This window comes from Asterias rubens, chromosome 17, assembly GCF_902459465.1.
Source record: "Asterias rubens chromosome 17, eAstRub1.3, whole genome shotgun sequence".
NCBI classification, from domain to species: domain Eukaryota; kingdom Metazoa; phylum Echinodermata; class Asteroidea; order Forcipulatida; family Asteriidae; genus Asterias; species Asterias rubens.
In genome coordinates, this window is record NC_047078.1 from 7,987,291 (window position 1) to 8,001,718 (window position 14,428).

Consider the following 14,428-nt stretch of genomic DNA (forward strand, 5'->3'; position numbering starts at 1 on the left):
GTTCTACATCTCGGCACAGCCCCAGTATAAGGATGATAACAAGCAGAAAGCCTGGTCTCACGCTCAAACACCCTGACAGGAGGAACAATGTTAATTATACTCGATGGTGTTAATTACACTCGATATCATCCTGGAAAGCGCTATACATTTGATTACTGTTGAATTATGTGGAATCCATCTCTTCACAATTATACGCATTGTTATTTGTTTCAACTAGTATGTTTGACCCTTTGGTGCACAGATTAAGAATAAAAACTAAAAAAATAAAACAAGTTCAACCATGTTTTTCTGAAAGTATTTTAATAGCACCCCCTGTTGCACATCACACCAAACAAAAGCTCAACACTCGCTCTAAATAACTGAATGAGAGGGGAACATGTGGGCGTTGTAGTTTTTAAGTTATGACCGTTTTTAAAAGTTCCAATTTGACATGTTTTTGGTGGTCCCTAGCAACTTTAGTTGTCATTGAGTTTAAGTTAATGTCCAATCATGCTTTATCTATCAGTTTACCTTTTGGTTTACCTTTTGATTAGATTTGACTACATTGGATTATTTCCTCATCTACAGATGGATTCAATGCCTTCCATACTGAGCAAGTAACACCACAAAGCACCCGAGTGGTCTTCCGAAGTCTCCAGCAGTCAGCATCTGGGATCTATACATGTGTAGTTGGACCAATCAGATATAGATATGACCTTGTCGTTGAGTGTAAGTATTACCAAATACAACTCATTCAAACAAACATACGTACAACTGTATTTCCTTTTATTTTGCTTCTCTCTTAGATTAAAGTTGCATTGTAACATCTTCAGAAGCTGAACTTTAGTGATATAATGTCTGCTCAGTTTTACAGGGTCGTTAACTGCAATTTCTTTGTTGTAATGATCAAAAGTCATAAAGTGAAAAATCTTAAATCCACAAGTAAATTTTTTTTTTTTTGGAAACTGAATGTTTCTTTTTGCCAACAATTACTTTGGAAACCACTCTTGAAATCAATAAACTCCACTTACCAGGAGCTCCAAAAGCAATGGGAGACTTTCTGGGATGATAGAGGGCAGCAGACTTACCGGGTGAACCCATTGTTCTCAGAATTATGCGCATGTTCAGAACTACGTAAACAATGGAAATTTACCCGGCAAGTCTGCTGCCACCTATCGTTGGAAAGTCTCCTATTGTGTGCAATCTACATGTATACAAACCTCTAATATCCTTAGCTAGCAAAATAATGTTCCAGTGTTTAAGCTTGCTGGATCTTTTGCTTTGATTGTTTAAGGAATGTGTTTTTAAAGGCACTGGACACTATTGGTAATTGCTCAAAATAATTGTTAGGATAAAAACTTACTTGGTAACGAGCAATGGAGAGCTGTTGAAAGTATTAAACATTGTGAGAAACGGCTCCCTCTGAAGTAACTTAGTTTTTGAGAAAGTGGTAATTTCTCACTAAGATATTAAAGGACTTCAGGCCTGAAGCCTTTATTAGGCATCTGAAAGCACATCTGTGCAATAAGGGTGTTATATCTTTCATTGTTCTCATGCAACTGTGATGACCGATTGAGCCCAAATTTCCACAGGTTTGTTTTCTTTTATACGCATAATGTCGGGATAAACAATGTAAGAACACTGGTCTTTGACAATTACCAAAGGTGTCCAGTGCCGTCAAAGAATGACGTAGATTTCTCCTTAATGGAATACAATAATAAAACTGCATAACATGTAAATATATGTTTTGTGATCAAACAAATTGAACTTGCTCTAAATTAGTTCTTAAAAAACTGTGTTAAAGAAGATACCATAATAGTTTTCATGGTGTACATGTATGTTTGAGTATTAGTTTTATCGAGTGTGTACAAACTTATTCTTTAACTATAGTGTGGCCCAATTGTAGAATCAGCCTAACTATAGTTTTGCCCTGACCAACTGCAGTTAGGCCTGCCCAACTACAATTAGGCCTGACCGACTGCAAATGGGCATGACCAACTGCAAATGGGCCTGCCCAACTACAAATGGTCTGCCCAACTACAAATGGGCCCACCCAACTGCAAATGGGCCTGCCCAACTACAAATGGGCCTACCCAACTGCAAACGGGCATGCCCAACTACAAATGGGCCTGCCCAACTGCGCATGGTCCTGCCCAACTGCGCATGGTCCTGCCCAACTGCGGCACAGTTGTTGTTTGTGTTACATTGGCAGCCGATAATAAGGCATTGTCACTGAAGTGTAGCAAACTAACACTCTATCCATGTTGGTGTATTATGTTGCGCCAACGTTGGCGTAATGTTGCAAAACTAAAGGTTTGTTATTAAGTGGAAGACAAAGATTACACATTGGGGGTGGGCTAATTGTGAAAAGGGTGGGGGACTTAATTGACTGGTTGTATTGTCCATAATTAGGGGTGCAGTTCTATTTTTTTTATTGATGTTTATTTCTCTCTTAGAAGTCCACTTTGATTCCTTGGGCCAATTTCACAAAGAGCTCAGTTTGATCTTAAAATGCGAAAATCAATCTCAACTGCTAAGCAAACCCAGATAGCAAGCTCACGTTGGGCCAATGTTGGCACATGTAGTTTTGTTGGTACACGGTCGGTGTCGGTTGAATTACAGTGGGCCGACGATGACCCAATGTGAGAAGAAAATTGAAGTAATGTAGTTTTTCAGAGAGAAGTATTTTCTCTTGAAAATATTTGAATTGGTTTTGAGACCTCAGTTGAGGTCTCGAAATCAAGCATCTCAAAGCACAAAACTTGTGCGACAAAGGGTGTTTTTTCTTCCAGTATTTCTTTGCAACTTTGACGACCAATTGAGTTCAATTTGGCACAGGTTTGTTATTTTATGCATATTTTGAGATACACCAAGTGGGAAGCCTGGTCTTTGACAATTACCAAAGGTGTCCAGTGCCTTTAAATAAAATGTTGAATGTCAATGACTTACAATTTTGATTGATGTATGTTGTGTCCCAGTACCATCGTGTTACCCACTGTGCAAGAATGATGGAAACCTGCTTCAATGGTATCAGTGATTTAACCTATTAAATCGTTTGGTTGGCTTGTGCGTAAAGCGCTCGCCTCTCACCAAGGTGACCCGGGTTCGATACCCGGCCAGGGCTATATGTGAGTTGAGTTGTGCGTTGGTTCTTTGTTGTGACACAAGAGTTTTCCACAGACAATCAGGTTTTCCTCCCTCGAGAAAAACCAAACACTTTCGATCTCTGGCTGTTCTCCACGGTCATAATGGGTTGATGTGGCTGACTGCCAAAGGCACCCTTGCATGCCTGCTTTGAGAACACGTTGTAGCCGCATCCTTCGCAGTAAGGATGAATAACCTCCCAAATTATTATTATTATTACTATTGTTTGATGTCTGTCTTATCCCAGTACCATCGTGTTACCCACTGTGTAAGAATGATGGAACCTGCTTCAATGGTATTTGTGTCTGCCCTATTGGATTAACTGGAGACATCTGTGACGAAGTCGGTAAGTGGGGTTTTAAACTGTTCATAGTGGTTAATCAGGGCCAATTTCATAGAGCACAAAAAGTTGCTTAGCATGAAATTTCTTCATTGATAAAAAAAACATTAAATTCCATGTGATTTTCAGGATAAGCAAACAACAGCTGAATACCAGTAACAAGCAATATGCAACAAATGGAAATTTGGTTGGTAATCCTGTTTTTATCATGGAAGACATTTCATTTGCTAAGCAGCTCTATGAAATTGGGCCCAGGTGAGTTTGTGGTAGAACCGTGTGTTCATCTTATTTGAGGGGTGTTGGTTCTGAAATGAACCGATTGATGACAACTCGTTCTTTCGATCAGTATGCTCTGCTCGTCAAACATGCTATTGTCATCGTTGGATAGCAAGTCTGGGATATGTAAGTTGAGCAACATTGACTGTGGTCAGTATTTGGACGGATGAGCCTTCCTTGTATTGACCCCTTGCACGCACGACACACGCACGACACACGCAGCGCCTTTGCCTCGCTCACCATTTTGGTGTAAATGTGCATCGCCGTAAATGCACACTTCACTGAATAATGCACAGTGACATTGACCACCAAAATGGCGCATCCAAGATTATTGTGATGATTACGTCAGGTGAATTGGGTCAATTGTCATGGTTGGTGGCTAGTCTGATGCTGTACTATTATGTTTCTTATGTTACTTGTTGTTATTTGATTTCAGTTGATGGTTTTGTGATAGTACAGACACCTGTAACTACTCCACCTATTGTCTTATTGTTATTCTAATTAATGCGATTGTTATTTGATTTCAGTTGATGGTTTTGTGATAGTACAGACACCTGTAACAACTCCACCTATTGTCTTATTGTTATTCTAATTAATGCGATTGTTATTTGATTTCAGTTGATGGTTTTGTGATAGTGCAGACACCTGTAACAACTCCACCTATTGTCTTATTGTTATTCTAATTAATGCGATTGTTATTTGATTTCAGTTGATGGTTTTGTGATAGTACAAACACCTGTAATTACTCCCCCTATTGTCTTATTGTTATTCTAATTAATGTGATTGTTATTTGATTTCAGTTGATGGTTTTGTGATAGTACAGACACCTGTAACAACTCCACCTATTGTCTTTTTGTTGTTCTAATTAATGTGATTGTTATTTGATTTCAGTTGATGGTTTTGTGATAGTACAGACACCTGTAACAACACCACCTATTGTTGGTGATATGATTAAGTTTGTATGTGAAGTGCCAGCATCAAGTCCCTACGGTCAACCTATGTGGCTTAATCCTAGAGGACTACAGATCACACAAATACAAGGTAACTACTAGTCTGTTTAAAGGCACTGGACACTATTGGTAATTTCTCCAATTAGCATAAAAACTTACTCGGTAACGAGCAATGGACCCTTCCCATGAAATATGCTAGTCACATTCACGCATGCGTACAGACCCTGTTGGTTGGCAAACGCCATAGAGTTGTGCACTAAGCAGACGCGCAATCGCGTCTGCGTTACGCACCCATTAGCCGTGTTCAAAACAGCGCGATGTTCCCTCATTTTGCCAACCAAAACCCTAGTGCGCACGCGCTATGTGCAATATACATATTTCATGGGAAGGGTCTATTGAGAGGCTGTTGATAGTATAAAAACATTGTGAGAAACGGCTCCCTCTAAAGTAACATAGTTTTTAAAAAAGAAGTAATTTCTCAGTAAAATATTTGAATTGATTTCGAGACCTCATGCATGAGGTCTCAAAATCAAGCATCTGAATGCACACAACTTTGTGTGACAAGGGTGTTTTTTTCGTTCATTATTATTTCGCAACTTCAACGACCAATTGAGTTCAAATTTTCGCAGGATTGTTATTTTGTGCATATCTTGAGATGCACCAAGTGAGAAGACTGGTCTTTGACAATTGCCAAATGTGTCCAGTGCCTTTTATCTTAATCCATTCATTCCAGCTGGCTAAAGGATTGATTCAAATGGCATGTCGTGGCCGAGTGGATAGCAGTACCAAATTCAAGCTCTGGCGTTTCTTAACGGCGATGTGTTGGTTTGACTCCTAGTCATGACACTTTGTGTCAACTTAAGCAAGACAATTCATTATTGCTTTGTCCTTCAGATGGGACATCAAGCCGTAGGTCTCGTGTGTTGTTCAAGGCACGTGAAATAACCCAGTGCACTTATTGTAAAGAAACTAGAAGGGGCTCACCCAGGTGTTTCTGGTTTGATTGGCTGCATAGAGCCTGACAGCACCTTGTAAACCATTACATGGTGCTATGTAAAGGAATAGGTATCATTCTTCAACACCTAGCTCCACCTACCTTGCAGGAAAAATACTGAGTGCTTTGAGTCGCCTATCGGGACTAGATAAAATGATATATAAGAACTGCATTTTGTTACTATTAGTGTCCAGACCACACTAGAACTAATGATAATAATATCAAAGTCTTATAAAGGGCACGTACATGTATAGGTATCTACCACACAAGGTACTCAAGGCGCTGAGTATATACAAACTTTCAGAAAGATAGGTTATTGCAATTATGAATTCTGAGACCTAATTATGTAGCACCTTATACGGGCTTAAAAAGTGCTATGGCGCATACAGCAGCCACAGCCAGGAACACTGGGGTGAACCCTTTTTCTTTTCGACAAGTGCACTGGGTTCTTTTACATGCGTTACACAACACATGGGACCAACCGCTTTACGTCACATCCGTAGGACGAAGCAATGGTTTAAGTGTCTTGCTTAAGGACACAAGTGTCATGGCTGGGGATTCGAGCCCACACTCTGCTGATTAGAAACACCAGAGATTGAATTCGGTGCTCTTAAACGCACGGCCATGACACTTCCACTTAAAGACACTGGACACTATTGGTAATTGTCAAAGACTAGCCTTCACAGTTGGTGTATCTCAACATATGCATAAAATAAGAAACCTGTGAAAATTTGAGCTCAATCGGTCATCGAACTTGCGAGATAATAATGAAAGAAAAAAACACCCCTGTCACACGAAGTTGTGTGCGTTTAGATGGTTGATTTCGAGACCTCAAGTTCTAAACCTGAGGTCTCAAAATCAAATTCATGGAAAATTACTTCTTTCTCGAAAACTACATGTACATGTGCGACACTTCAGAGAGAGCCGTTTCTCACAATGTTTTATACCATCAACCTCTCCCCATTACTCGTAATCAAGAAAGGTTTTATGATGATAATTATTAGTGTCCACTGCCTTTAAACTAAGCTAATAGAGTGAACATTGTGGTACACATTATATATGTTTTTGTTTGATGCGTGATAATTGTTTTTTTTTTTTAGGTGAAAGAGACAACATGGGTACCGAGATTGTATCTCCATTTGCAACTGGTCTTATGTTTAGAGAAGTTCGACTTGAAGATGCAGGAACTTACATCTGTAAAGTTGGACCAGTCAGACAAGACTTCAATGTGACTGTACAAGGTATAGGATGTCTTCAATCATGACACACAACTGAAGCAAAAGTTAAACACCCTCAGTTCAGGGAGATCATGGCCCATTTTCATGGCTCTGCTTTCCGACAAATTCTGCGCTTACCATCACCTTTCTCCGCTTACGAGCAACAAGCGCCAAATTTCTGCGCTAGCTTTGTAGGACGCAGAATGTCTAGTAACATCGAGTACGCACGCACAAAAGCCAAAATACCCTGCTAACCCATGAAATACGGAAAACTGAAATTAGGAAAAAAATTCCCATTGAGTCCCATTGATACTTTGATAGGGATTCAATGGGATCCCATTGTTTTAATGGGATTCAATTGGGTCCAATGGGATCCCCTGTGGATCCCACTGGATCCCATTGAATTTGTCCCAAATTTCACACCAATCCCATTGAATCCCATTCAAATGTTCAATGGTATCCCATTAAATCCCATTGATTTTTTTCAATGGTAATTTTTTCCTTGTTGACCTTAGCACAGATTTCCCTGCTTCCGCAAACGCCGATTCTTTGCTTTACGGTAAGCAGAGCCATGAAATTGGGCCCAGTTGTCGAACTTCTGTTTTTAAAGCTGTGACTGTAAGTGTTTGAAATGTCAGAAAAGTAATCTTATTGTTTTCATGCTTTGAAGATGTTTGGTGTATACTCAAATAGAACAAGTTACTTTAGACATTTAATTTGATTTATTTTGTAGATATTCCATGTGAGCCGCCATGTCAGAATGGAGGTACATGTATCAGCGGACTGTGCCAATGTGCAGATACTTACACTGGACCGAGATGTAATATACCAGGTAAGTTAGCACTAAAGTAATGTAGTGCCAAGGGGTCCTTGTTTGCCATGTACATTAGCCAATAGCAGACAGAAAACAAACAAGCTCAAATTCCGTTCAATATGAAACACACTGATTTATTTATTTTTCGAGAAGAAAAACTTGTTCAATGCTCACTCACTGAACTCAGCATTTGGGTCTGTCTAACACAACTCAATACATTGCTAGAAAGGGCGCCAAAACAACTCATCCAGTCAGTGCACCTGGACAATCTCTTATCATTATACATTATGTTTTACAATGTTATACATCAGCAAATGCGCGCGGTAATTCATCCAATTACTGGACAGTTCACACCAAGTTCAGGCCAGCTGCCTTGGGAGCTTTGTCCTTCCATGATCCGGCCGGGCCACTCCAAGGTACCAGCGGGGCTTTCGTCCAATACACATAGCGTACAGTTTGAGTTTGTTACAGTAGCGTAGACTTAGCTTTTCAGGTTCACACAGTTGACAAGAAGACAAGGATATTCTTTCTTGTGTTTTCTGAGCGTCTGACGAGGGCTTTTATTGACGCTATGCAACTCCAGACAATACAATCATCAAGTGTTTAAGGAGATGCATCCCTGGCTACGGGGTTACCCAATCACCCAGCATGGGGCGGCCATTGGCGGAAGCTCCCAGGCAAAACTTTGGTGGCGCCCCCTACTGGCCGATGGGCTTCGCCATTACAATACATACACTGTACATATGGCTTTTACATAGCACCATTTCATTGAGACCATTGAACATTAGGAAACAGACAATAACAATGCAAATAATACAACAAATAAAGCAATGACAACTTAACGGTAATCAACTGTGGGAAAAGATATTTTTAAGTGCTTCCCCGAAAATAGTTTTTAAAAACCAAGTTCATGAATTGTTCCTATTGACCAGTTGCTTGGAATTGTGTTCATAAAAGCACTCTCTCATCTAATATGACAAAGTTTTGCTATTTCAGACAATGAAACGTTTTTCTCTGTGATTCATGGAAGATATTTTGTCCTTTACCTAATCTTTCATTTGTTTGTATTTTTCCTTTTTTAGTTGGTGTATATTTAACGATCCGCCGACCACCGAAGCAGATCTTTGATGTTGGGGATGATGTAGAGTTGACGTGTAATGTTTCTGATAACAGTCCGTTTGAAAATCCAGAATGGTTGGATCAGTTTGACGCCAGGATCGAAGAAGGTACATTTACATATTCAAATAGTACATTTTTTTAATGTTGCAAAAATCACAGCAATTCAAAATGAATAATACAAAATGCTATAATATCTTCAGAGTTATAGTACAATGTACATTTTATAAAATGTTAACAAAATGTACTTTGAACAAATGCCAACAGTGGGAACAATCAAGGTGATGTACACCGGTGAACAAATACGCATGGCTAAGAATGTGCGCTAGGCATAACGCGTAGCGCTCATCCTTAGCCATGGTACATGCGTTTTTGTATCACATCACGTGATTGGTTCTCGACCAATCAGTTTTACAATTTGTTACCGAGGTATAACAATCAGAATTGGTGCATGTCACATGGTATTTTGGGTTGTAAACTTATTCTGGTAAGCATAATTTTGTTTTGGTTAGATACTTTTTCTGCTACAAAATTGGGCCCTGCTGATCAGAAACACAAAAGCTTGAGTTTCGACACGACATGATGTATATGTTGAAATTATTTTAAATTTTGATGAACATTATTCTTTTAAAATTTTGATAAACCTCATTCATGGTTATCCATTCAACTCATTAATATGACGAGCTAGATTCCGATTAAACATTAATTCTTTGCGATTTGTTTGATCAGGAATCTTGAACGAAGTAATTGGTACCCGTAACGTCAACCAGTTTACCACCCAGTTGATCATCCATAACATACAACTGAATGACCGCGGTGACTACACATGTATGGTTGGTCCGATACGTCAGACTGTTACACTGTTTGTACAAGGAGAAGGTAAGACAAGCACATTGCCTCTAGGTTTACAGTGAAAAGGTTTATTGACTATTGAATGTATTGAGTGTTATTCATCATTAAAGACACTGGACACTATTGGTAATTGTCAAAGACCAGTCTTCGCACTTGGTGTATCTCAACATATGCATAAAATAACAAACCTGTGAAAATTTGAGGGTCGTCGGAGTTGAGAGAAAATAATGAAAGAAAAACCGCTCTGTGGCACAAGTTTGTGCTTTCAGATGCTTGACTTGAAAATCTTTTTCAGCAATGACTCTCACCCTTGGTCTTACTGCACTTGAATAGACAACTTTTGTACTTTATGTCTTTCAGGCTGGCAATAGAAACAATTTCCATAACAATTTATCAAGTTAAGAGAAGTTACACATGTAGACATACATTAATAGGGTGATGAATTCAAGCTTATTTCCAGTAGTGTATATTATAGACCATCTTGTCTGATATTGTTGTGTGTGTTTGTTTGTAGAATCAAGATGTGTTCTGGCGTGTATGAATGGAGGCACATGTGTGAACCAGTTCTGTCAATGTCCACCAGAATGGTATGGATCAGAATGCCAAACACCAGGTTAGTAAGAACAGTATGATGAATATTATTTGGTTTTACTCTAAAGAACCCAGTGCACTTTACCTTGTAAACCCTTATAAGGTGCTACATAATTGGGTCTCAGAATTAATAACTTTCAATAACCTCTCTTTCTGTATAAATGTATATCTTAAGTGCCTTGAGTACCTTGTTGGTACATGTAGATATGTGCGCTACATTGTATATAAGACTTCGATATTATTATTATTGTCTTTTTCTGTCTTGTTCTCTCCGTAGTCGATGGCTTCATTCAGATAGTCCAGCCTCAAGGCCAAGTAGTTGGTGTGGGGATGGATATAGCATTACTATGTCAGGTAGTACAAGGAGATCATTTTGTCATCAATCCTGAATGGCAGTACAACTCCAGGAAAGTCTTACCAGCAACACCAGGTAGGCACTGAGAAATAAAAAACCCAAAGGCACGTTGAATAAAGGTTTTTTTCCCCGTTTTTCCCCCCTTCTTTTCATTCAAATTTGTTGTTTTACGCTCACACCGCTTTGTCTTAGCACTGTATACAACATATAACTCTAGTAAAGTCTTACCAGCAACCCTAGGTAGGCACTAAGAAATAAAAATCTAAAATCAGACTGCCTAAAAGGCACCTTCAATAAAGGTTTTTTTCCTTTTTTTTTCTTCTATTTTTTCTTCTTCAAATGTTTGGTTTTGCCCTTACACCGGTATGTGTTAGCACCGTATACAAAGTATTTTCCTGATTTCTGTGAAGAAAAAAACACATCACAGGCATATTACTCGGGTGGGATTCAAACCCACAACCTTTGCGATTCTATAGAGTCTTACCAACTAGACCACTGAGATTGCCTGGTAGCAAGAGGATGGGTTGGACTTTTAACACAATCAAGAGACATACAAATTCCCTGAAGACGAGCAGAGTATACTGTTTGAAATGTCGAGACCAAACCAGTTCTTTTCAGAGCCAACACTCCCTCAAGAGAGGTTTTTACCCGTGGTTGTACCCGCAAGTTTACTATGCATATTTATATTTATAGTTACTCTTATTCTCCACACCATGCAAAGCTTCAAACACCAATTCTACCTATTCCCATTACAATTCTATTTTTCCTTTCAGATGTTTAATTGTTTTGTTGATTCTTGTTAATTTTTAAGGTCAGAGAAATCGAGTGCTCGTTGAGAAAATCTCACCGTTGGAAACTCAGCTGATTATTCGTGATTTGACCTTGGATGACCTTGGTGTTTACTACTGCTTTGCGAGACCACTCTCTGCCTCAATTGAAGTCTCCGTTTCAGGTCTGTTGATATTATTGTGTATTCAATTTGCATACTTATAATAATAGCAATAATAATTATTATGTAATTATGTGCAATTGAGCTCAATTGGTTGTCAAAGTTGCGAGACAATAATGAAAGAAAAAACACCCTTGTCACACGAAGTTGTGTGCTTTCAGATGCTTGATTTCGAAAATCTAATTCTGAGGTCTCAAAATCAAATTTGTGGAAAATTACTTCTTTCTCGAAAACTACGTTACTTCAGAGGGAGCCGTTTCTCACAATGTTTTATACTATCAATAGCTGTCCATTACTCGTTACGAAGTAAGTTTTTATGCTAAAAATTACTTTGAGTAATTACCAATAGTGTCCACTGCCTTTAATTCTAGGAAATAAACTTGAGTCTATATATTGTATGATATTAATGATTGATTGCATTCGATCATACTAAACTAATTTTCTTGTTTTTGTTGACAGTTTGTGATCCACCTTGTTTGAACGGTGGAAACTGTGTCTCCGGAAGATGTGTTTGTTTGGAAGGACTAACCGGTCCACTCTGTGAAATACCAGGTCAGTTCAACACAACCTGTCTTGTACCAAGACTAGTGTACATATAATCATTACATACAGACTTGACACAAGACTACACTTTATCCTCTTAACATGGCGTGTCCTCTTGTGGCGTGTCATGGCCGAGCGGTTAAGAGCACTGGATTCAAGCTCTGGTGTTTGATCAGCAGAGTGTGGGTTCAAATCCCGGTCGTGACACTTGCTACGTAAAATTTGGGAGGTAGTGCTTTCTGCTCTACCGGCCAGGCTTCGGACTGATGATACCCAAGCCTTACATCCGTATGGACTGTAAAAGGGGTAACCCTGTTTCAGCCCTAGGAGTAGGTGGCAACGGCCTCTGGAATAAAATAATTGTAGCCCACACCTTGAAGTGGCCTTGTTAAAAAACATACAGACTTGAAACAAGACTGCAAATAATCTTCATAACATACAGACTTGTCACAAGACTACAATTAGTCCTCTTAACTAACAGACTAACAAGACTACAAATAAGCTTCATAACAAACAGATGTGTAACAAGACTACAAATAGTCTTCTTTACACAATGCCATATCGCAATTTACAGCCAACCAGTTCCAGGCAATCTCCAAGAAGGGTATCATTCACATTTGAATGTTCACATATTATTGTTGGGGATCGTAAGACATTGTTTGACAAATTACTCCTGAGCTACCAAAGTGGTCCTGTAGCATGCACTGCAGTTGGTTGCCTCCGAGTTGCATGTAAAAGTTGCCTTGTGTTACAAACCCCCAAGACTTGGTTTATGGTTAAAGCCACTAGCCTGTGAGTTCATTTCGAATTTGAGTTATTAATAATAATAATAACCCGTTTTTATATAGTGCTTTTCACACCCGGAGGGCGTCTCAAAGCGCTTCACATTATTACCTCTGGTCACTGGGCCTTAAATCACTCCTTAAACCATCTCAGCTCCCTGGTGGGGAGTATGCAGCCTGTGCAACATTAATATGCGCTACTCGGCTAAAGCTATCACAAGAACCATCTCTGCCCTCACAGGTACCCATTTACCCCTGGGTGGAGAGAAGCAATTGTAGTTAAGTGTCTTGCTCAGGGACACAAGTGTCACGACCGGGATTCGAACCCACACTCTGCTGAACAGAAGCACAAAATAACTTTGTGTTTTTATACTTCAGTTGAAGGCTTTTTTGAAAGATCTAACTTTGCAAATGGTGTTTGAAGCTTTGCATGGTGTGGAGAATAAGAGTAACTATAAATATAAATATGCATAGTAAACTTGCGGGTACAACCATGTCTTCTCCTGAAGACGAGCAGAGTATACTGTTTGAAACGTTGAGACCAAACCGGCTCTTTTCAGAGCCAACACTGCCCCAAAAGAGATTCTACACATGGCTCTACCCTCAAACTTACTATTCATATTTATATTTATAACTAAGTTTGTGTTTGTATTTTAGTTGAAGGCTTTTTTGAAAGAACTATCTTTGTGTTTGTGTTTCAGTTGAAGGCTTCATCGTGATTGACGTTCCAGAAGGACAAATACCAACCCTAGGCAGTCGAGTCATCTTTACATGTGAAGTACCGGAAAACAATGCATACGGGGCACCAGTTTGGATCACAGCACAAGGACGCTCAATTCAATCAGCAGGACCAAGTAAAGCCCGGTTCATACTTCCTGCAAATGTGAATGCGATACTAATGTTGACGTCACAAAGTCGCAACAAATCATTCTTGCGAATATCGCAGCGAAAACAAAGTTGTGACATCAAATTTCATGTCAACTTTGCATCGCATTCGCAGGAAGTATGAACCAGGCTTAATAATTAGAACAATAATATAAATTACAAGAGTGGCTTCTTAACCATCACTAAGTGACACTCAATATCACTCAAAAAGCTGTGCTTTTATATGGGTTCCTCTACAGTTTCACTCCCTGTTTACATAATACTGTATTGTATTTGACTGTTATACTTGTGAATACTGTGGAAATAAATGAACTGAACTGGACTGAACTTTTAACATACAGTATTTTTCTGCAATGTATGTGGTCTCATTTGAATCATGAGATTTACTCCTTTTAAACAGCAATGGTTAACAAGTAGCTGTGGCGCAATTTTCTGCCAATCAAACCAGGAACACCGGGGCGAGTCACGGTGGTAAAGTTGTTAGACTGCAGGACTTGCCCTCACAAGGTCGTGGGTTTGAATCCCCCAGCTAACCACTGATTTCACAATGACTAGAATAAATATTATTGTCTAGTTACTGAACCACAATTTCTTGATTTGTGCCATTCATAATCATAGACGTTAAACCAATGTTTGTATGT

At 39.2% G+C, this 14,428-nt stretch overlaps 1 protein-coding gene across 1 annotated transcript in view; it reads left to right on the forward strand.

The window, feature by feature from the left end:
* The window catches only part of LOC117301759, a 241,232-nt gene that overhangs the window by 138,518 nt on the left and 88,286 nt on the right, over nucleotides 1-14,428 (forward strand). The window contains exons 86-97 of the mRNA XM_033785780.1: nucleotides 568-708; nucleotides 3,371-3,469; nucleotides 4,631-4,780; nucleotides 6,784-6,924; nucleotides 7,634-7,732; nucleotides 8,797-8,940; nucleotides 9,560-9,709; nucleotides 10,197-10,295; nucleotides 10,551-10,703; nucleotides 11,440-11,580; nucleotides 12,037-12,129; nucleotides 13,604-13,756. Coding sequence (XP_033641671.1) covers nucleotides 568-708; nucleotides 3,371-3,469; nucleotides 4,631-4,780; nucleotides 6,784-6,924; nucleotides 7,634-7,732; nucleotides 8,797-8,940; nucleotides 9,560-9,709; nucleotides 10,197-10,295; nucleotides 10,551-10,703; nucleotides 11,440-11,580; nucleotides 12,037-12,129; nucleotides 13,604-13,756 — 1,563 coding nt within the window. The remainder of the gene's footprint in view (nucleotides 1-567; nucleotides 709-3,370; nucleotides 3,470-4,630; nucleotides 4,781-6,783; nucleotides 6,925-7,633; nucleotides 7,733-8,796; nucleotides 8,941-9,559; nucleotides 9,710-10,196; nucleotides 10,296-10,550; nucleotides 10,704-11,439; nucleotides 11,581-12,036; nucleotides 12,130-13,603; nucleotides 13,757-14,428) is intronic.